The 20,601-nt window shown below is 48.0% G+C and overlaps 10 protein-coding genes and 1 non-coding gene across 11 annotated transcripts, besides 2 other annotated features; 4 read left to right on the forward strand and 7 right to left on the reverse strand.

Annotated features, from left to right (window-relative positions):
• Window positions 1-42: 42 nt before the first annotated feature.
• On the forward strand, window positions 43-1,072 carry BO85DRAFT_437001 (uncharacterized protein; the record flags this gene model as incomplete). Its single annotated transcript, XM_025658600.1, has 5 exons — window positions 43-304; window positions 389-645; window positions 718-786; window positions 853-959; window positions 1,021-1,072. The coding sequence occupies 5 exons, from the start codon at window positions 43-45 to the stop codon at window positions 1,070-1,072; spliced, it is 747 nt and encodes a 248-aa protein (XP_025516821.1).
• A 750-nt stretch (window positions 1,073-1,822) lies between these two features.
• On the reverse strand, window positions 1,823-4,107 carry BO85DRAFT_458108 (Zn(II)2Cys6 transcription factor; the record flags this gene model as incomplete). Its single annotated transcript, XM_025661560.1, has 6 exons — window positions 1,823-2,653; window positions 2,697-2,765; window positions 2,917-3,457; window positions 3,525-3,898; window positions 3,952-3,997; window positions 4,064-4,107. 6 exons carry the CDS (start codon window positions 4,105-4,107, stop codon window positions 1,823-1,825), a joined length of 1,905 nt encoding a protein of 634 aa, XP_025516822.1.
• Window positions 4,108-4,390: 283 nt separating this feature from the next.
• Window positions 4,391-6,326, forward strand: BO85DRAFT_447934 (tetratricopeptide repeat domain protein). Its single transcript, XM_025659815.1, has one exon. It carries the CDS (start codon window positions 4,473-4,475, stop codon window positions 6,192-6,194), a length of 1,722 nt encoding a protein of 573 aa, XP_025516823.1. The 5' UTR covers window positions 4,391-4,472; the 3' UTR covers window positions 6,195-6,326.
• Window positions 6,327-6,374: 48 nt separating this feature from the next.
• On the reverse strand, window positions 6,375-6,827 carry BO85DRAFT_369419 (uncharacterized protein; the record flags this gene model as incomplete). The annotated part of the gene is made up of 1 exon (XM_025655919.1): window positions 6,375-6,827. One exon carries the CDS (start codon window positions 6,825-6,827, stop codon window positions 6,375-6,377), a length of 453 nt encoding a protein of 150 aa, XP_025516824.1.
• A 975-nt stretch (window positions 6,828-7,802) lies between these two features.
• Window positions 7,803-7,886, reverse strand: BO85DRAFT_t124. The gene has a single exon. It is a non-coding gene; the product is annotated as a tRNA-His (tRNA).
• A 413-nt stretch (window positions 7,887-8,299) lies between these two features.
• On the reverse strand, window positions 8,300-9,364 carry BO85DRAFT_511304 (DUF2985 domain-containing protein; the record flags this gene model as incomplete). Its single annotated transcript, XM_025664583.1, has 1 exon — window positions 8,300-9,364. The coding sequence occupies one exon, from the start codon at window positions 9,362-9,364 to the stop codon at window positions 8,300-8,302; it is 1,065 nt and encodes a 354-aa protein (XP_025516825.1).
• A 696-nt stretch (window positions 9,365-10,060) lies between these two features.
• Window positions 10,061-10,233: a sequence feature (Protein overlapping with rRNA (BO85DRAFT_368840, RAH58904.1) was converted to a misc_feature.).
• A 27-nt stretch (window positions 10,234-10,260) lies between these two features.
• Window positions 10,261-10,333: a sequence feature (Protein overlapping with rRNA (BO85DRAFT_368840, RAH58904.1) was converted to a misc_feature.).
• Window positions 10,334-10,903: 570 nt separating this feature from the next.
• BO85DRAFT_511306 (sulfite reductase) lies at window positions 10,904-11,995 on the reverse strand (the record flags this gene model as incomplete). The annotated part of the gene is made up of 1 exon (XM_025664584.1): window positions 10,904-11,995. A coding segment is annotated over one exon (1,092 nt), but the record flags the coding sequence as incomplete, so codon positions are not given.
• Window positions 11,996-12,245: 250 nt separating this feature from the next.
• On the forward strand, window positions 12,246-14,017 carry BO85DRAFT_417886 (aspartate aminotransferase; the record flags this gene model as incomplete). Its single annotated transcript, XM_025657787.1, has 7 exons — window positions 12,246-12,374; window positions 12,428-12,469; window positions 12,524-12,780; window positions 12,832-12,977; window positions 13,037-13,245; window positions 13,299-13,381; window positions 13,442-14,017. The coding sequence occupies 7 exons, from the start codon at window positions 12,246-12,248 to the stop codon at window positions 13,830-13,832; spliced, it is 1,257 nt and encodes a 418-aa protein (XP_025516828.1). The 3' UTR covers window positions 13,833-14,017.
• A 360-nt stretch (window positions 14,018-14,377) lies between these two features.
• Window positions 14,378-16,321, reverse strand: BO85DRAFT_458114 (MFS transporter; the record flags this gene model as incomplete). The annotated part of the gene is made up of 8 exons (XM_025661561.1): window positions 14,378-14,419; window positions 14,475-14,745; window positions 14,800-14,995; window positions 15,046-15,087; window positions 15,143-15,474; window positions 15,527-15,546; window positions 15,603-15,869; window positions 15,935-16,321. 8 exons carry the CDS (start codon window positions 16,319-16,321, stop codon window positions 14,378-14,380), a joined length of 1,557 nt encoding a protein of 518 aa, XP_025516829.1.
• A 471-nt stretch (window positions 16,322-16,792) lies between these two features.
• On the forward strand, window positions 16,793-17,583 carry BO85DRAFT_511314 (L-threonylcarbamoyladenylate synthase; the record flags this gene model as incomplete). The annotated part of the gene is made up of 1 exon (XM_025664585.1): window positions 16,793-17,583. The coding sequence occupies one exon, from the start codon at window positions 16,793-16,795 to the stop codon at window positions 17,555-17,557; it is 765 nt and encodes a 254-aa protein (XP_025516830.1). The 3' UTR covers window positions 17,558-17,583.
• Window positions 17,584-17,704: 121 nt separating this feature from the next.
• On the reverse strand, window positions 17,705-19,153 carry BO85DRAFT_258475 (Zn(II)2Cys6 transcription factor domain-containing protein). The gene is made up of 2 exons (XM_025655004.1): window positions 18,373-19,153; window positions 17,705-18,308 (listed from the first exon to the last, which is right to left on the reverse strand). Exons 1-2 carry the CDS (start codon window positions 19,099-19,101, stop codon window positions 17,763-17,765), a joined length of 1,275 nt encoding a protein of 424 aa, XP_025516831.1. The 5' UTR covers window positions 19,102-19,153; the 3' UTR covers window positions 17,705-17,762.
• Between the last annotated feature and the right edge of the window lie 1,448 nt (window positions 19,154-20,601).

Below are 20,601 nucleotides of genomic sequence, written 5' to 3' on the forward strand. Positions count from 1 at the left end.
ACGCGGGCTCAGCCAGAAGGATATGATAAACTAGCGGCCGTAATGGCTCTGGACCCCGGATCCTGCATCTTCCGCCGATTCGCCAAGCTCAACGCCAAAAACCTCCTCTACCTCCAAGCAGAATTAGCCTACATCGAAGAAGATCTTCAGCATATTATAATTGAAGACAAAAATTCTGCATCACCCGAGAAGGCAAACTATCCCTATTCAGTATGGGAGTTGAAGGAATCTCTCCACCAGAAGGATGAGTATCCCGAGCAGTGGATGAAAGTTCTCGAGGCGCGGAAATTGTTGAATGAGTATAGTACGTTCATCCTCTAATTTCAGTCCATTTTATAAATGCTTGACCTTACTCATGCTGTTTACCTTCGGTCTTACCCATTTGCAGATGCAGCACTTCTCCAACAAGCCCAGCTCCTACAGTTTAGCAAGCCGGAGACGGCCGATCTAGAAGTTCTCCAGGAGTGGCTAAACCGGGAACAGAGCGAGAAAAGATACTTCTCCCCGGAGGATCAGTGGAGTGGAGAGAACGCTGAAGATTTGATTGCGTTACATAGCCGACACGATAACACGGACAAGTTCACCCGTCTTGTGTTTACGCGTGTCATCCCGTTTTTCCATAGATGGCTAGGATATCGGGATACTGTATGTTCCATTTCATATACCCCCTGCACTCGAGTAACTTGAGACTGAGTTAACAATCATCTCCGATCGCAGTCCCGAAAAGATATCGAAGCTGGTGTTTGGTACTACAATAACCGGAGAATCAGATCCTGGACATATATAGTAAGCTTGCTAATCTCGGCCCTCCTACCTACAACTTCGGTAGTCGCGCTGTACTTCATCCAACAGACAGCGGCCAAATTGATTATCATTTTCGTGTACAATATCATATTCGTGCTCGTTATGGGCCTCATGGTCAAGGCTAGACGGGTGGAGATTTTTGCAACGGCGGCAGCGTACGTCATATCCTTTTTGCTCTTCATTCTGTACACAAATACCAGCTAACACTATGATTAGGTTTGCTGCAATTCAGGTGACCATCCTTACGAGTGGGAATGGAAGCTCTTGATATCTGATGGTTGCGAAGTATTTTTGCGCGGGGTTCAAGGGTTCAAGGCAAGAAGTCGTCAAAGATGACTGTTATAATGCTTCCCAATCCTCAAAATACGACCATGCTAGTCCGCACCCGCGTCCAGTCTTTCAATTGCCGATTGAACTCCCTCAAATCTAGTACTTCTTCCGTAGTTAACACAATAATTCGATTTGTTGCAATCCAGGTAAAAGATTTCACTAGTAGGAATACCGGCTCTAAATTCAGTCTCGAGGTATTACCATCAACATCCCAGGTTCAAACTTGCCATAGATGTCTGTCATGGTTCTATGCAAAAAGTCTATGTCTCCTGTGTAGATTTTCTTCACAGTTATCAAGGCATGAGATACATTGGATCGCCATGCTATTCAGTTCTCCGATCGGTCTTCAATCACCGAACTCGCACGTCCTCCTACAACACCGCCAAATACTCGCTAGCAAATGCACTAATCAAAATCAATAGCTGGTCAACAAGCGTCGACATCAACTGCGTTAGCATAGAATAGCGCCCAACTAGACTTTTATCCGAATGGTTGAGTTCAGACGCCGAGGTGGGGATACCGTTTTCGCCGAGATACGAAAGCTCACTCCGTCAAACGCCGATTGGTTACGCATTGTTGTACCCCGCACAGATATGTCCTGGTTCAACCAAAAGGTCAACCGTTCCAGGTCTAGTCTGATTTATTCTATACCTGGTCTGGAAATCAAGTTCGCTCTCCGATACCATGATCACCCCATCATAGTAGCATCAAACACGCTTTCCAACTCCCTAACCATCCTCCCGACACCCTCGTACACCCCATCCGCTTTCATTGACACTCTCAGTGACTCGATCCCCATGTGTAACTCCTCCTCTAGCCTTTCCGCATCCTGTATCGCCGTCCGCTCAGTCGGTTGGTCTAGGAATTCATAAACACTGCTCAGATTTCCGGCAGACAACGCCGCCCGCACACGCCACAGCACCATGGCAAGTACATAGAAGCTCTGCATCCCACACCAGGCCATATATGGTAGAGAGCGTGGTGATGTCAACGATCGCCTCGAGTCTCTACTACTAAGTCCGAGCCCGAATCCAAAACCCAAAGTCTCTCCATCGGCAGGAGTATCAGAGTACATCGGATCTGGTGTAGGCAGGTGACGGAAGACTCGAGAGATCAACAGCGCAGAGCGAATGCATATACGCATTGATTCTTGTTCATTGAATGGAAAAATGGCATCGACTTCAGTTCTTTGCGACGAAGAGAGGGAGATGCTATTCCCGCTAGTACTGCTGTTGAAAGTAGTCGTGAAGCTATCGGCAGGACGGTCAGGGAAGGCGCGAACTCTATGGATGAGCAATCTAGCAGTATGGATTAGGACGCGCGATATTGCCCAGAGCACGCGCTCCGCGTCGGCTTCCGTGCCCTGGCAGTTGGCTATGCAGCGGTAGCGGTCTGTTTCGGTGGCTATATCGAGGAGAGAAGAGTCGAGGTGTTTGGTTTCGTTGAAGAGCTGGCGGGTGATGGTGCAGCTACGGTGAAGAAGGGATTGTGCTTGTACGACGTAGGGCCATGGCTGATGCTTGTTAGAAGACATAGATGTCAAGAGGAAGGGAGTCGCGAACCTCTCGACAACCACGAATTACTATATAAGGCGTGGTAATGCGGAAGTCATCGCTTGTGATTAGGGGCGCCTATATTGCGGAGTTAGCGAAGCCATGCTTGCGCGATTTAGAAGCTGCGAACAGACCGAAGTTGTCAATATAGAAGACTGATAAATGAGGAACATCTGCGACAGTTAACATAAACTTATGGGCTATGGATGAGAGAACACATGTGACATACCGTCGACCACCAACAGCGACGGATCGCGTCGGAACAGTTATTCGCAGACTTCTGCGTATGTAATGATAGGTCCATAGCCATGGTTAATGCCTGATTGGCTCGGATGCGCATCTTGGGGACATTTCCTCGCTGGCAGTACTCGTATAGGCTGAGAAGTGCTAATGCCAGGATCGGCTCCAATTGCCGGGGGATTTCCGGATGCAAGGGGCTGCATGGGCCCTGAGTGAGTTCGGAATTAGAAGACGGCACGAGAGATTCTTCCGATACATCTAGCGCTGAGCGTGCAAAAAAGTCGGAATAAGAGCGTCGCAAGGTGACAGCCTCATTCTCCATCGCGTGCGCATCTCCCGGTAGGGGTATCAGTGTCAGTATTGCTGCCATAGCCAAGCCAAGTGAGGTAGTCGGCCAGTAAGGCAGATGAGATGCATCTACATGGGCCGACCGCATGCTCAGAGCCACAGGCTTGTCCACATACTGGGACACAGCCGGTGGGGGTAGTAGAGGGAGGTATGGATGTATGAAGATGTAGTAAGCATTGATCCTAGGGTACGATCGGAGAAAAATCTGTCAGTTAAGGTCCGGTGGGATATTGCATGGGTACGACATACAGATCTTGATCACACCGATAAGCACGGAGGCTTCGTGTCGGATGGCCCACAGTCTCCCGAAACTCCTGACCAGTTCTAGGGCCTCTAGGCGATAACGGAAATCCCGGGCTGTCTTTCCCCTGCAGCGTATCGGATAGTCGGGATCCGGTTTCAATCGGAGACGGAGATGGAAGAGAAACCGGGGTGGCTGCATTGATCTGCAATATCTGAGCCGGAGTTAAATCATCGTTTGTCACGGCTTGATTGTTGGCCCTGGTTGCAGTTTGCAGTCGTTGGGCCTTTTTCATGGCCCGCTCCTCGGCGGCAACAGGGCCCCGTCGAGCACCCCCTCGCCGGCTGGGTTGATACCGGCATTCTTGTCGATGGATAGTGCACTACACTGGGTTACTAGAGATCGATTATTGTTTTGGAAATACAGCTGACTTACATTAGCGCATGGATTTTGCCCGTCACATCGAATTTTGGAGGCTCGACTGTTCATGTTAGATTTTGGTCCCTTGCATCAAACCTCTTGGATTCATCACTCGGCGTCAACTTACCAGGCCAGGCACGCCACCTTCACCGGTCGAGAAGTGGAAGGCATATAGATTTGATATCCTATCTTCTTGTATCTCTTTAATTAAATGCTGTTTTTCCTGAATTCGGCTATCACTTCAGGTCAGTATATCAATGAAGAATGCAGATATCACTCGGTTTGGGGGAGAAAGGAAAGTTAGATGTTTCGGCGTCTGAAGTTCGGCGATTGAAACGGGTATTAGTCAAGCATCGTTTTGATTGCGCCACTCTCGGCCTTTCCGGGGACCCACTTGCCCCCTCCTTTGACAAACGCTGTACTCTTCGTATTTAGATCTAAATGACCGATTCAGCCGCCCATCTATTTTGACGTCTTCTCTAGCAGACATTTCTTTGTTCAGTCCCCCTCTCAATGATCCTGGAAGGCATTGCAACATGACTACAGAAACAGTCCAAGCCATCCCAGCAAGCGAAGAGTATTACGACCTTGGCTCCTATGGGCACGTTATCAGCACCACCAGCGCCGATACCCAGACCTGGTTCAACCGGGGTCTAACATGGGTCTACGCCTTCAATCACGTAGAAGGGGCCTACTGCTTCGAACAGGCCATTGCAAATGATCCGACGTGTCCAATGGCATACTGGGGGCTCGCCTATGCTGTAGGTCCAAACTACAACAAGCCCTGGGAGAGGTTCGATGAGAGAGACTTGCATGCCTGTGTAAAACGAGGATTTTATGCCGCACAAAAGGCCATGGAACATGCGGGGAACGCAACACCCCTCGAGAAGGCTCTCATCGATGCAATTCAAACTCGTTTCGTCGCCGACACTCCGCCTAACGATTACCCGACCATCAACAAGAGCTACGCCGCCGCCATGAGGCTGGTTTACGATGCTTTCGGGGATGATATCGACGTGGCCACACTTTATGCGGATGCGTTGATGAACATGACTCCGTGGGCTCTGTGGGACCTTTTCACTGGAAAGCCGAATGCTAATGCGCCCACGATGGAAGTCAAAGCCGTTCTGGACCGAGCGCTCACTTATGAGAATGCCAATCTCCATCCCGGCCTGCTTCATCTCTACATCCATTATATCGAGATGTCACCTACTCCGGAACTGGGAATAAATGCAGCCGATAACCTTCGTGACCTTGTCCCGGATGCCGGTCATATCCACCACATGCCTACCCATCTGGACATCCTCATTGGAGACTGGAGGCGTTCCATTGCTTCTAACTATAACTCGACCCTTGCGGACGACAAGTATTTCCGCAAAGCAGGTGCTGCCAACTTCTACACCTTCTACCGTATGCACGACTACCATTCCTTAATCTATGCAGCCATGTTCGCCGGAAAATCGCAAATGGCTCTCGATGCAGTGACGCGCATGGAAGCCACCGTCCCCGAGGAAGTCCTCCGGATCCAGTCCCCGCCTATGGCTGACTGGCTCGAGCAATTCCTAACCAGCCGGCTGCATGTAATGGTGCGATTTGGCATGTGGGAGGAGCTGAAACAGAAAGAGCTGCCAACTGATCAGACTCTCTACTCCGGCACCACAGCCATGACCCACTACGCGCGAGGAGTCGCCTTCGCCGCTACCGGGGATGTCCCGACAGCTCGTCAGGAGCAGGAACGGTTCAATCAAGCATGGAAGCGTGTTCCAGAGACCCGTCTCGCTTATAACGGGAAGATTGTCGATGTGCTCCAGGTGGCTGCGGCCATGTTGGAAGGTGAGATCGAGTATCGGTGCGCGAACAACGATCAGGCCTTTGCCGCTCTGCGTCGTGCTATTGATATTGAGGATAAGTTGCCCTACAGTGAGCCGTGGTCGTGGATGCAACCTTCCCGCCACGCGTACGCGGCTCTTCTGATGGAACAGGGGCATCTGGAAGAAGCAGCGCAGGTGTATCGTGCCGATCTGGGACTGGACAACACGCTTGTTCGTCAGTGCCGTCACCCTAACAATGTTTGGTCATTGCAGGGGTATCATGAGTGTTTGGTCAGACTGGGGAAGCTGGATGAGGCGGCTATGATTGAGCAGTCGGTTAAGTTGGCTCTTGCGGTGGCGGATGTCCCCATCAAGGCGTCGTGTTTCTGCAGGCTGGATACTTCCCAAGCGCCGCAGGTTCTCGAAGGGTGTTGCTCCAAGGAGTGATTTGAGTTACATTTGCAATGTGGATAGTTTTCTTTGGGCTATTATGTATATGACTGCGCGGGAGTTGACCTATCCAGAATGAGCGGTCTAATTCTGTGAAATACCATTTTGTCCCCTGTACCACCTGCAAAATAACCTTTCCGTACTCCAATCCCATCCATGATTTAAAACAACAATTCGCTAGAATCCAGGACAGTCAAACGCCACCCTATACCAAGTGCACAGAAAGTCATCGCCCTTCTCGCAGTCATCCCAAACACCTCCCGAGGGCATGCTATACCCATACAAGCCATCACTGTAGGCAATCTCATATTTGAGGTAGCAAGATGGATAACCAAAGACGTTCTCAATGTCCAGAGTATACGGTAGCTGCGAGGTCATGGCGTCGCCCTGGGTGAAGTTCTCCACATGGCCGATGATGTTGCATGCGTGATCGAAGAGGTAGGCGGAATTCATCGTTTGGTGGTAGCAATCGATACCCGGATATAATTGGTATACGCCGAATTGGCAGCTGCCTTTACCTTGGGGTTGGCAGAGCTTGGCGCCGGAGGGAATGTCGTCGCTATCGGATGCGTGGGTGAGCGTAGGGACGAGGGAGAGGAGGAGGGTTGGGATGAGCTGGAGTGGCTTCATATCGGCTGTGTCTGCCTATTGTGGGCGATTGTTTGAGTTATTTGATAAGAGGGTTCAATTGAGGTGGATTCTGGGGTATCTTGTTCAATTCATGTATAAAGCGTATCTAGAGATCAAGACAGAAAGGGTGCCCCTGCCGCAACTTATAGACTTCTCTCCGTGCTTACGGGGCCAGCCAATCTCGAGTGCTACTGCAGGATCAGGCACCGCCCCGGGTTGTATGGAGATCGGCAGGCCTAGCCAGGAACTGGGGCCAAAGGGGCCAAGGAAGGGGGCCAAACGTGTGGAGGAAGAGGGTCAATCTAGTGCATGTTAGGGCAATGATATTACGACGTGCTGAACATGATCATGTCTCCAGTGCATGGTGTCGTGAGCTTATCTTAGTCTGGGGTGATGTGTAGAATGGGGCTCTCCACAATGTATAACGAAGAACTTCTCAGCGGTTGGGTCGAGATCGGTACCTTCGGTATGATGGTACTGGGGCCCAGGTCCGACATAATTTTTGGGAGACCATATTCCATGAATTTCAGGATCATACATAAAATTCTAATGGTATTGAAGCAGTCGGGAAGAAGAACGGCCACGCCTCGAAACAACAATCATTCGGTCAGCAAGTCAAATCAGTTTAGAAGAATTGGCCCCACACGAGGCTGTACTCTGCCGGACTTGCCCGACGGTCAGAGCTTAGAGATCTAAATAATTGAAAGCACGCTTGGTCTATATCTCATTCTGTGTTTGGCTATGAAAATGGGGTCTAGCACTTCGTGTTAACTACATGGATGGTCGGCGCCATGCCTGAGAAGGGGGCGGCGGCGTTCACGGAAAACATTTCCGCTCGGATCGTTGGACCTAATCGGACAATAATTTACTTGTGGGCTGTGTTTGTTAAATTTTACTTTAAAAACAAAATCTAGAGAACACGCGCAAACGGCATATAAAATGTAAAAAGACAAATCAAGCACACACGCCAATTGATGGCGCTGCTGGGAATCGAACCCAGGTCGAAACGGCGCTGCGGAGAACCACAACGTTTCATGATGACCACTACACTACAGCACCTTGATCTGTGACAGGCGGCCGCTTTTTTTGCATTACCAGCGACTTCATACCCGCAACCACTAAGGTCTCAGTATTTACTTAGACAGTCCCCTTCATGATTATAAAGCTGGAGAAAAGTACGGAAAGAACAGCTTCTGCTTCGCTTCCAAAGCAGCCCCATAATGGGGTACTCACAAGGCCTGGCTAGCGCCTCACCTTCCTCCCTTGGGCACCACCATTGCTTGAATCACGCAGGAGATGTGATGGAAAGGCCTAACAACTATGTGTCTTCAGGAAGACGACATCCGGTGGCATATCTGTTACGCCTGACAGAAGTTGGCCTCATCGCGATGTGTCAGAGTTAGTGTTTGTTGGTCTTTACGCCATTTCTGCCATGGTTTATTTGAAGAAGCTAAATAATTTGTACATTACGGTCAGACCGTATTAACTACCTGATATTGGCTTTCATTTATATCTTCTACAAGACACCCTTCAATCCGTTTGACTTTCCGTCCTTCCCACCATGACATTACCCCAGCTAAAAGGGAGCTGAAACAACCCAGGCCGATGAAAAGTCCAACTGCATAGCTTGGACGATTATTCCGGTTGTAGCACCACATAAATGCCGCCATGCCGACTTGGAACAGAGTATTCAATAGCATGTTGATGATGACGAAGTCCATTTTCCATTCGCTGGTAGGTGGCGCAATTTTACCGGTCAGGGTCGTTTGCAAAGTCAATTCATCAGAGTCAGAAGGCTGCAATCTGAACCAGCTAGCGTTTCGCTTTGCAAGCTTCTCCATCGACTTTCTCGATTTTACGCCGTCGCACAGGCGCCATTGGAGTAGCCAATATGTATCGCGAATTCGCCATGGTGCTAGACCCCACGAGGTCAAGCAAAACAAGCCATTCAGGATCTGAGAATCTATCTCAATCCAGACTTTTTTCTGCTCCTTGCTCATGGATCCCACATCCAATAGGAGAAAGAATAGCATAGCGCCCCAGGCAATAACGTTAAGGCCGTAAACAGTTATGAAGAAGCCCGTAGGTGTGCAGAGGAATTCCCACACCACAAGCGGAAATCTTTTGCATGTGTCGCGCCATGAAACCGCTCCCTCAGAAAGATCTGAATAGTGGTCGCGATCGGGCTGAGCCCCAAGGGGGAGCACTGGGTCCTCTGCTTCCCAGGGGCCAGGACCGATAGCAGGGGCTGTCGCTCTTCGGGGAATAGGACGGTCAATCGCAGGTTGAGTGTTGCTTCGACGTACAGTGCGAGCGTGAAAATCAAATGCCACCTCATCAGATGATCTCAGATCGGCGAAATTTGGGGCGTGTGCGATAGCAGTCCCTGTGGCTTGCCAAACCCCCGCCGCAGGATTAAAATCAAGCAGCCTCGCGGCGGAAGATATTGAGGCGGAGCGCAGAGTGCGTCCTGCCTGGAACAAAGGCATCGTTGACTGGCCTTGCCTGTCCACTACAGCCGAATAATCATCGACCATTCTACCCAATTTTGGTTGCTGGAAGAGTTGTGAAAATGATGAGGTGGTCCTTTGGACAGAACCCAACAAGTTAGCATTTAAAACATTCCACACACAGTACCCAATAAACCAAACGCTGTGGTTAGACAGCGGGGTTTCATTTCAAGGAGCAGGGCTAGTGGCACTGCACAGTGGCAATTCACTCAGCAATCGAGTATCACGGATACGGCAATCATACCCACCTACTATACAGGGTAGAGGGTAGACAAAGGGTCTTGTTATACGTACCCTTCAATGCGTTGTTCGTATATTCGTATCCTCTTAGATAACTAAATATAGACTAGCTCTAAATATAACGCTAGGCTATATTGGGTATAGTGTCATATAACAATCTCTCTTACATGGGTATTCTTTTTGTCATTTATGTACAGACACGTAGTTATTAATTTTCTTTCTTTCTTTCTTTGCTATTTTTCTACCTCTTTCAGATTTGCCCAGGAATTTTTTCCAAAGCTCTTTCTAAACGTTCTTTAAAAAGCCCTATTCCCGGTAGATGCCTCCATATGTATTTAATAAGGTATTAGTAAGATGAAATGTTTAGATGATCTCAGAGAGATGGTTTGGAGAAGAGCTTCTTCGAAAAATGTTAAAAGGGGCTTTAGTCTGATTATTTTACTAGAGGGAAAAAGAATCCCAGTCACAGCTAAAGTTCGGCGGTCAACCTTGGCCGCTGCCGCTGTCTCGTTCCTCGGGTCGTGGCTCTAGCGCAAGTCGTAGACCTCGACCTACACCATGCAAGCAGGAGTGGACTGACACATTAGTGAGACCAGTGAAGCTCAAAATAATATAACGCCATAGAAATGGCAAAAACATACAACAGAAGGGATTCGCTGGTGGTCACCCACCCAACTACTAACCTCCCGGCGTGTGGCTTAAGTACGGCTGAGCGGACGGGAAGCCCTGTTTTCCACACCCTGTGGTCGTATGTGCTTTTTTAAAGCTCAACTAAGATACATAGCCTTCAAGGAATAAACACCGAATACTTGTTTCTCCTGGTGGTTACACTTTTAGGAAAGGAATGAGTATGTGTGATCACGTATTGGTGTGAGGCATGATCAGAGTATAGTATACCAAATCCCTCCATACAGGCTGGTCATCATCTTTCGCATAAGTAATGATTTACTAGCAAAAGAAGTTGTGTTGGCCCTTTGCGGGAAGCAGGGACATGTATATATATTCGACAATATATCCACGGGTCCCTTCTCGAAACCACCCACTTTAGTAATGGTGGCGATCCCATCAGGACAGTAACCCCGCGTGTGCATGTTTCAAGGGGGCATTTGACAGGAAGTTGTTCTCTTGGCAATCACTGTCCTGTTCATACTCCTCAGTAACACCATTGCAGCTGAACTACACGGTCGCCTGCCATTGAGACATTGAGACTTATGCCCGCAGTCTTTATAAGCAAATTCCAAAAGGCTCATTGGTGATTACAATAGCCAATTATGCGCATGAAATAGTGCTTCTCAGCTACTGTTCTTTTTCATGCGATATGTTCCCCTAAGGGATATTAGACTGTACCCAAATCTGAACAGTTGGAACGTGATTTCGCCTTCCGGTTAGTGGCTGCCGTGCACCAGATTTATCCGTAGCCCTTGCTTGAATGTGATGTCTCCCGTTTCGGTGAACTTCCACTCGAAAGGAGAATATCTGCCACTCAAACTGCTTCCGAGGTGACACAATTGCCTCATCCCAACTGTCCCCATCGAGACTGACTCCAACCCTCACAATCTCGTCTGCCCCCCATGCGCGCCCCCAGCCCTCAACGTACCCAAGACCGACAATTACATCGTCCGGACGAGGGCGGACAATCATCGCATTTGGCTCAACCTTCCAAACGGGCCTTTTCCGGACGCCTTCGGAGTCCGTTGGATCAAGCTCATTATAAAAGACAGTAGTAAATGGCCCCTTTGATCTTGTTGCCTGCACTGATAATCGACACAACCACTTGGTGGAATTCGTCCCAAACCATCCTGGAACAACTAACCTCACTGGTCCACCGCGCTCCTTGGTTAACGGTTGGCCATTCATTTCGTAAGCAACAAGAACTTCGCACGATAAAGCTTTCTTGATGGGTAAGTCCTTTTGGTACCTTTCGGCTGAGACGCCGGCAAATTCACCCGAGTCCAGCCCATCGGACCAAACAAACAGTCCTCGCTCAAGATCTGGCCGAGCAATGGACAGCAGATAATGCAGCGGGACGCCCGTCCATTTGACATTGCCAATGCGCCAAACATTCTTTGTGGGAGGATTTATGGGGCTGCCGTAGCATTCATGGAAAGAGGTGACTGTCTCGGACGGCATCTTTCGTAATTGATCGAGATTGATGGAAAAAGGGCGCTCAACAAGCCCGTCTACGATGAGCTTCCAGCGCCCGGTATCCACGACGGCGGCTCCCATGTGAATAGTCTGGAATAGCTTTGATTCCGGTGTCAGATCCTCATTAAGTTCGTGGGGTGCAGGGGGATGCCGTATGAAGAAGCCTTTGGGGTGAATGTTGGTGACAGACTTGCGCTCTGAATCGAGAATGAGCCCCCTGCGGTCAATGAAGTCGACAGCAGGTAGGTTGTCATCGGCCATCACTTCGTATATTTTTTGGGAAACTAAAACACGCGCTTCTAGAAAAGAGAGAAGATATGATCAAGTTCAAGGGAGAATAATGTCGATGATCTTCCCGTTCCACCCGCAATAGCCGCAACCAGATGCAGATGCGCCTTCCCGAAACATGCCCCACGTGGCGTCATGTGAAGAATGTACGTCCTATATTGAGTTGGGGCTTTGTAACATCGTATGTCTTGTACTTGCACTTTTCCCTAGGGCTTTCTATTGCACAGAACACATCATGGAAATTACTTCAGCAAGAGGTAGGGCGCTCGCAGCCCAGAAACCGGCCTTCCTGGACGTTTTGAGGGATCTCTGGGATGCGCAGTCCAATCCCGAAGGTATAGTCAATCTGGGTCTGGCCGAGAATGTAGGACGAAATTGCACGGTCTTCTTTATGGTCTCATCACTAATATTGCTCAGACCCTCATGCATGCAGAGATGATGGAATTTGTCAACAGCAATGTAATGATTATTTCCACTTCTTCTTTCCCCAATACCTCATACTAACAGTCACAGGCTCAATTTGACGCACACGTATTAACCTACGGGGACGGGTTTAGTGGCTCACATCTGCTTAAAAATGCCATCTGCCAATTCTTGAACCGTTATTTCAACCCCCAAACTGCACTATATCCGTGCGATATTGCCGTCACGTCAGGTGTCAGCAACGCACTCGAGTGCTGTGCCTGGGCTTTAGCCGATGCTGGTGACTACATCCTTGTGCGACGCCCCTACTTCAACGCTTTCAAGACTATATTTGGAACGCGACCACAGTAAGGGATGTCATCATAATTTGTTCATGGTTAAGGCGCTGATTGTTACAGGATCGAATTAATTGAAGTCGCCTTCGGCACAACCGACCCGTTCAGCATCGCCGCTATCAACGAGTATGAGCGGACTTGGGCAGAGGCGAAAAGGAAAGGCCTACAAGTCAAGGCTTTACTGCTGTGCTCGCCACATAATCCTCTTGGTAGGTTCCAGTGTCATTCAAGCGAAATAGGAGTTACAATTCATTGAACCACTTCCAAGGACTCTGCTACTCCGACGATGCCTTGAAGGAGTATATGAAGTTTTGTTCCAGAAACGGACTTCATTTGATCAGCGACGAAATCTACGCGCAGTCTGTCTGGGAAAATCCGCGCCTTCCTGATGCGCCCACTTTCAAGTCGATATTATCATTTAAGATAGAGGAGTTCATGGATCCAAGAATGGTGCATGTTGTTTGGGGGTTAAGCAAAGTTTGACATCTCTTCAGTGATCCCTGTGAGCAATAGTGTCTAATACTGAGCAGGATTATGGTTCAACGGGCTTACGAATCGGATGCCTAATCAGCAAATACAACAGAAAGCTTTTGGACGCAGTAGAAGGGATATCGTAGGGATCTCACAATATGCCTCCTATTGGGACAAATGCTAACCGTTCTCTTTTATGTAGACTTTATAATTTCCCGTCCAGCGTTGCAGACCGTATCGCCTCATCATTACTTACAGATGACAGGTTCTTGGAGGAATACACCTCGACCAACAGGAGTCGGCTTGCAGAAAGCTATCAATTTGCGACAAGGTTTCTCCAGGCCCATAATATTCCCTACGTGGAGTGCAACGCTGCCTTTTTTATATGGTTGAACCTGGGGGCTCTGATGAAAAGCCGAACAGCCACTGATCAGGACATCCTTGCTAGGCTTAGACAAGAAAAGGTGTACATCGCGCCGGGAACTATTTATGCTGCAGAAGAAACAGGGTGGTTTCGCATGGTGTTTGCGCATCCACCACACGTCTTGAAAGAAGGTCTAAGTAGGATGATTCGCGCTGTCCGGTCGGATTGATATGAGCGGGTGTAGGAAAGAGAGTCGTACATTCAAAAGGGCTTCGCACATTGACTCTTAACTAGCAAGCTAAAGGTCTGTCTTACTCTCAAGATGTGGCAGAGGGCAATGATTGTTGGATGATATAGATTTGTATTTAGCTAACCATCGACTATCAATGATGAACTGTCTGAATATTTCGCTAGATCTCATCCAATAATTGTGGTGGATAAGTCGACTTCAATACACAATATGCAATTGTAGCATGGAAACCACGAACATTTTGTATTACAAAGTTATATCAGAAAACTGAATATAGGAATCAAAGAAAGTGGGAAAGGATATTCTATAACCGTCAAGAAATTTGGCCGAGCCATGGTGGACGTACCCAGGCTGTGGGTCGATGGAGTCTCGGTCTGTCCTGTGCCAGTGATTGGAACAAAGCAGAGGCCGACAACCAGAGAATTATTTCTATTCCTGGTCGTAAAACGGGCAAAAAGCCATTCTGCCCATACCACAGCAGCCCGTACAGCAGCCCGAAGAAGGATTTGGATCCCCAGGAATAACTAATTGGCGTACTTGCTCCACGAGCGCAGACGCTTTCCATACTATCGAAGAATTAGCTAGATCTCCATATTCTTTGTAGCCATGAAGGTATCTTACCCGCTCCAGAATAAAAGGTAAGGGAAGCATTGCAACAGAAATAAAGCCCAACGTGCTCGACGACCATCCAATGCCGAGCGACTTCAGCATCTGCGGAGCAGCCAAAGGTAATGCACCGCCAAATGAGCTTCGGAAGAAGGTATTTCCAGCAAACACACTTGCTATATATCTTGGATAGGACTCTCCGAGGTAATTTAGTACAGATTGGAATGTGAGATAGAAGCCTGGTGCAAAGAAAGCAGTCCCAATGATAGGAACGATCCAATGTACGCTAAACTTGTGTTAATGCTTGGTTGTGCATATTAAACGGCATTCATGCGCTTACCTCTCTCGAGATGTCCAGGCAAAAATGAAGAGACAGATCGGAATGCACACTGCTCCGATTTGACCGGGGACTAGACGCGCTTCAGGTTCGACAATGATGTCCGAATTTGCGACCCGTGGCTGGTATGAAAAGTATAACCATAGGACGTATACAATGACGGAAAGTGCGGCACCCACAAGGATACCGAAGAATGCAACTTAAATGCAGATTAGATTAGTTTCAAAGAGAACTTGGTTAGCGACTTACGGCCTTGTTGAATATCATTGAAATGGTAGATTCCATCGAACACTATGACCAGTGAGTAATTTGTGGGCAAGGTACGGCCAGAATTGGGTTGACTCACCGAATGGAAAGAACTCAAACCATAGGTACAGTATGCCATAGATGAGCATTGTATGCATGTTGACAAATAGGATCACTGGGTCCGTGCAAGAGAGTTTGAAGTCATCCACTGTTTGTCTAGCAATGCGCACGGCAAGAGATGCGCCTGGTGTATCTAACTCGGCTTGACTTTGATATGCAGGGTCTCCCGTCTGTCTGCGTAGTCTTTGTGCCCGGCGTAGAAGGATATTGGTGCTCAATGTCTCGGGCAATAAGAAAAATATGAACACTGTCGTAAAGGCTGTGACGCCTGAGAGAAGCCACAGAGTCGCAGTCCATGTTTGCCAGCGCTCTCTATATTGTCCATTAGCATCGACATTGCCGGATTGGAGGGATCAACTCTTACATTACCAGAGTCCCGAGTATCTATAGTCACCTAGTTAGCTCATATACACTAAGTAGCTCGACGGAAAATGACATACCGGCCCTAAAATCGGCCCGCAGACTCCACTGACCGCGTACAGGGCAATCGCATACGGGCACTGGTTAGGCTTGAAGACCTCCATCAGTGTAGCGCCTCCCACACTAATAGGTGCACTTCCGACAAGGCCCCCAAAAAAGCGCAGGACTAGTATGGTTTGCAGGTTCTTGGCCAGGGCAGTCCCAATATTAAACAGGCAAAATGCAAAAGAGCCGAGTACATATACCGGAGTGCGTCCAATCGAGGGTAAGTTGGACAGAGGAGAAAGCTGGAAGCATTCCGTCATTAGCAAACAAGATAAAGATCATATGTGAATGGAAAAAGTCGACGCACAATGAGAGGCCCGATGCCATATGCTATAACGAAAAGGGAGAGTCCTAATGTTCCTTCGGCAGTTGTCGCACCTAAATCTTTCTCAATCAAGGGAATACTCGGCGTGAAGATTGCTGATGCCGCGTAGAAACTGAAGTTCAACAACATCACATCGATCATGGCAACTGTCTTCGCCAACATTGGCCAATTCCTGGGAATGTCTGGATCATCGGGTCCGCTGAAATCCACAAGGATAAAGTCAAGAGCACCTGGAGATGCAGGCGACGGACTTTCGCTCGTGGTCACTTCACTTTTCGATTTTGCGTGGTCAGGGGCCCGAAAAAGGTTGCCATTGGAGAGGTAGTTGAGAATTCGGCCGAACGCACTTTCTCGCAGTAAGACATCCATGCTGGAGGACACAGCACTCATGTAATAGTTGATATGTAGTATACTGTAACTTCAGATGTAAAATATAGTAGAAAGTTATTTTATAAAAACGAGCGACAGATAGAAAGCAAGCTCTACATGCTCTATAAACCGAACCATGAAGTTTTATATATGGATGAGATACCTACTGCAACTCCGAAAGCAAAGTAAATCTGTTATCGGAATTCCGAGTGTGGATATGAAATTAACTTTGTATCCTAAAGAGATCTCTTCCGTGGTACAACTCCGAACGGCGTTGCTCCGAGGAAACCGCGGTATCTCCGCGTCATAATGACAGGATCGCGTTTACTCGCATCGCTTGATATATTATGTTCATCCTTACTTCTAAAGCCTGTGACCACACTTCTATGCATCGGGCGTACGTCCCTTTTCATCCTTCGACACCGGCCCTGTATCTGAACTCCAACACAACAGTACTACAATCTTCCGTGCATGGCTCCCCGGTTCATACCCAAGAAGGGCACTGCGCCCAATGTCCCTCGCGATGCTAAACAGACCCACGACACTCTAAAGAGCGGTGGGGTCGTCATCATTCCAACAGATGTCGGCTACGCGCTCTTGACGAGTACGCAGGCTGGAGTCCAGCGTATATTCTCAGCCAAGGATCGTCGAGAGGGTCACAACATCGGCATAATCGGGACATACAAGCAACATCGAGAAATCCACTTGCTTTCGGAGGCCAAGTTTGAAATGACACGGGTTTTGACAGAAGATATGGCGATGATTGTCGGGATTATTGCTAAATACGATACCGAAAACCTTCACCCGCGTTTGGCAGCTCTCGAACCGGCGACTCTATCACAAGTCACAAAGGGTGATACGGTCAGCATAGCAGTTCCTGAAGGTCCATTTCTGCGAGAGCTCGGTCGCCTTTGTGATGATGACCCGACGGGTATGTTGACCTTCGGGACTTCTGCCAATTTATCAGGCCAAGGACAGAGATTTCGGGTTGAGGATATTGAGCCCAAGGTGATCAATGCGGTAGACTTGGTGGTGGATTATGGTCTACAGAAATGGCAAGTGTACAAGCGCGGTGGCATGAACTTCGATGCGGAGAATATGAAGGTGCTGCGGAAAGGAGCCGGATATGAAGTCTTTCGTGACCGGATGTTGAGATGGTTCCCTCGTTTGTTGGAGGAAGCCGGTGTGACTATGGAGGAGGATCCAGAGTATCAAGCCAGAGACCCGGAGGCTTGAGGATATCAGCTTTTCTCGGATTGACCTTGCAAAAACGTCGCATGCTTGGTGCTTTGGTCTAGGAGAATCATCGCGTCGAATGTATATCCATAACTCTCTATTTTGAATCACAAAACCTACACTATACATCATACAATATAGAAGAAATGAGCGCACAAGCAATTTAATTAGCATGCAATTCACAACTGGAGTCGCATATCCTTGATTAGGACCCATGGATATGGGCACAAACACTGTACATCATCATGCCGAACTCATCAACTGTTTGAACCCAGCGTTCGATCCTTCTCCTCCGTTCCGGCTCCTCCTTCTCCGGAGATGGCCATAATTCAGATATTTCCAAGCTTCCATCTTGCCAATCTAATAGGTATCTATCGTACTCCTTATTCCACGTTTCTCGGTCAGCTGCTTCCCATAGTGTCTTATTACCCGGCGCATATACGCCTCTCAGCTCCTCTGCGACGAAATTAGGTAGCATACGGTCAGCGTTATAGATATTGCTAAAGAGGTAGAGAGTGAAAATTGCACGGCGTTTTGTGGCTGCGACAATCCAGGATTCCCATGTCGGTCTGGTCCGTGCTAACTCAGCATCACAGAAGAGGCCGTTTCGAGCGGTCTGAGATGCCATATCCATGAGGGTTATCATGATCGTGTCTGTGAAATTACCTTGAGGGCCAAAGTAGATCAAGACTGAGTAGATGAGGTAGGCTTGAAAGCTAGAGAGGAGCTCGTAGTCATGTTGATTCGGACTCTTTAATCTTGTTACCACCTTTGCTTCATAACTTTATCTCATGTGCAATTAAGGATATGCATACCTCACTGGCGAGTCTTGCCATCTCCCCTGCGACTGTATTCATGACTATCTCCTCGCTTCCCGGGACTGCCTGTTCCCACATACGTACCAGACTGTAGCAGTTCGCTAGTGCTCGAGGCGTCTTATTCTCCCTGACCTGGACATGGTGAATAATAGGAGGGGGTCGTCCATCTCTCAACATATATCGTGGATATGTCTTCAAGATCCGTGCAAGAAATTGTAGGGTATAAGGATGGCAGACTTTCGGAGTTTCACTTCGTCCGTGCGCAGGCAGGAAAAACGGCCTAAGCCACCGGTCGCGAATATCCTCTGCAATAGAGCTCGGGGTCAAATGGATCGCTCCGAAGTTCAGTTCATTTTCTTTCGACGTTGCTTCGACGGGAAGCTCCTGAGACTGCCGGGTTGGCGGGTCCCATATGATATTGTTGGCAGAAGGACTGGGAGTACATGACAAAGATGGTGGCGTCTGCAACACTCTTGAACTGAATTCTGGGACTGAAGGCGAAGGTACACTTTGACTCTCTAACGAACCGGCTTCTCCACTATGTCCTTCTTGTAGGCGAGAGGAATTTCGCTGCCCCGAAGCCAGAGACGTCGTACCATAATCGCAGTTTCGGCCAGTCACCTTGCATCGAGAGCATGCGGGTCGATCTAGAGTGCACCGTACCTTGGACTTAATGCAGTTACTACATGCTTTTCTTCGAGGGGGGCGACTCTGGCTTTTAGCCATATCTGGTCTTGATGTCACTCGCACTCTGTAATATTAGAGAAGAAGATCTCAATAATCATGAAAAGAGATGTAGTGACCAGTTATGGGAGAGCAAACTCGATGTTCCCTTTCTCCGACCGCAACCCTCGGGTCATAGTAATGCCGCTCGGAAATGTACCACAGAAGAGGATTAGTTGAAATACAAAGTTAATTTTTCGGCCATGCTCGGAATTCCGATGGAAGGTTATTCTGCTCTCGGAGTTGCAGTAGATAGTGGCTCTTGTTAGAAGTGGCTGTGTATGGGGTGGGAATAGCACCAAAGTTCAAGTCATGAAGTCTGAATTTTATTTTCCTTACTTCATCATATAGTAACAAGAGAACCTCATTTTTCAGTTGTCGCATTAAGCTTACCAACCTATTCACAATCTGTGTTCCACTAGATCCTCTTATTAATGATATGAGATTATAGAAAATGTAGACTTATCCTTCACTGGCCAGGGAATTATTTTATAAATTAAATATTACACAGTAATTTAAGAGAGAAGACTATCTAATGATTTAATTGTACTTCCTGATTTCCGGCCAAGAATTCCTAAGATGCAGGGCCGCCTTCTTATCATCTTTCTTTGATACTTTTCAATTTGTTGCCTTTTTCGATTTCCTTCTGAGCGGAACCTCTGCAACAAATATCCATTATTTATCTATTACTACATATTCTGCGCTATATTGAAATCTAGGAAGCTTTAGTGACCGGAAATCCAGGTCTGCCTGTTCCGACAAGAGCAAGTCTTATGCTATCATTACAGATTCCATAAATAGCACTGCACTCCAAACTTGATACTCACGTGACAGATCAGACTTGATGTTACTGATCAAAAGGTTGGCAGACTAGGTCTAGCAATTACGACGCAGTCTAAGGATCACAATTGTTGGCTAATAGAAAGCCGTCCCGGTTCCTACTTACGAGTTACAGAACCCTGCCTCCCGCGTAGCATTTTTTATTACGGTGTGGCGGAGAAACATCGGGATCGAATATTCACAACCTGTAACAAGAGACCCAAGTGCTGGTCAACAGCCCCAAAGGCATGGAACAACGAGCTGTTATTGTCATAGTAAGCGACTAGTACAGTCGAGCCAGCTCACCAAGAATAATCAGCCCGCTCGAATTTATACTAACAAACCTCCAGCCTCTATTTCTGGTTCATCAAAGCCAGTGCGCACCTAACAATTTCAGGTATCGCAGCACTACATCTAGGTCACAGGAAGGGACTTCGTCATTTCACTATGCATTGGCATCGTAAGGAAGAACTTCACTGAGGGCAACTTATCTTATAGTCTCAAGTGTGCTTTTCATTTTTTTAATCTTATTTTTATTATTTTTTGGTTTATTTCGATATCTCTTCTACAGCTCGTAAAAGATGAAACTAGAGGGAATGGCGTAACGCCCAAAGGAGATTCCCAGGCAGGGTATTCTGGAAGCCATCGAGGCAGACGAAGACATTCGATGTTGTTAAATGTCAA

This window comes from Aspergillus piperis (genome assembly GCF_003184755.1).
Source record: "Aspergillus piperis CBS 112811 unplaced genomic scaffold BO85scaffold_6, whole genome shotgun sequence".
Lineage (NCBI taxonomy): Eukaryota > Fungi > Ascomycota > Eurotiomycetes > Eurotiales > Aspergillaceae > Aspergillus > Aspergillus piperis.

Bases quoted from the DNA above. Each gene is read 5' to 3' on its own strand.
- BO85DRAFT_447934 (XM_025659815.1), top strand. From the start codon at position 4,473: ATGACTACAGAAACAGTCCAAGCCATCCCAGCAAGCGAAGAGTATTAC.
- BO85DRAFT_258475 (XM_025655004.1), bottom strand. From the start codon at position 19,101: ATGGCTAAAAGCCAGAGTCGCCCCCCTCGAAGAAAAGCATGTAGTAAC. The intron at 18,309-18,372 runs GTATGCATATCC...ACAAGATTAAAG, and splicing joins TGGCAAGACTCGCCAGTGAG to AGTCCGAATCAACATGACTA.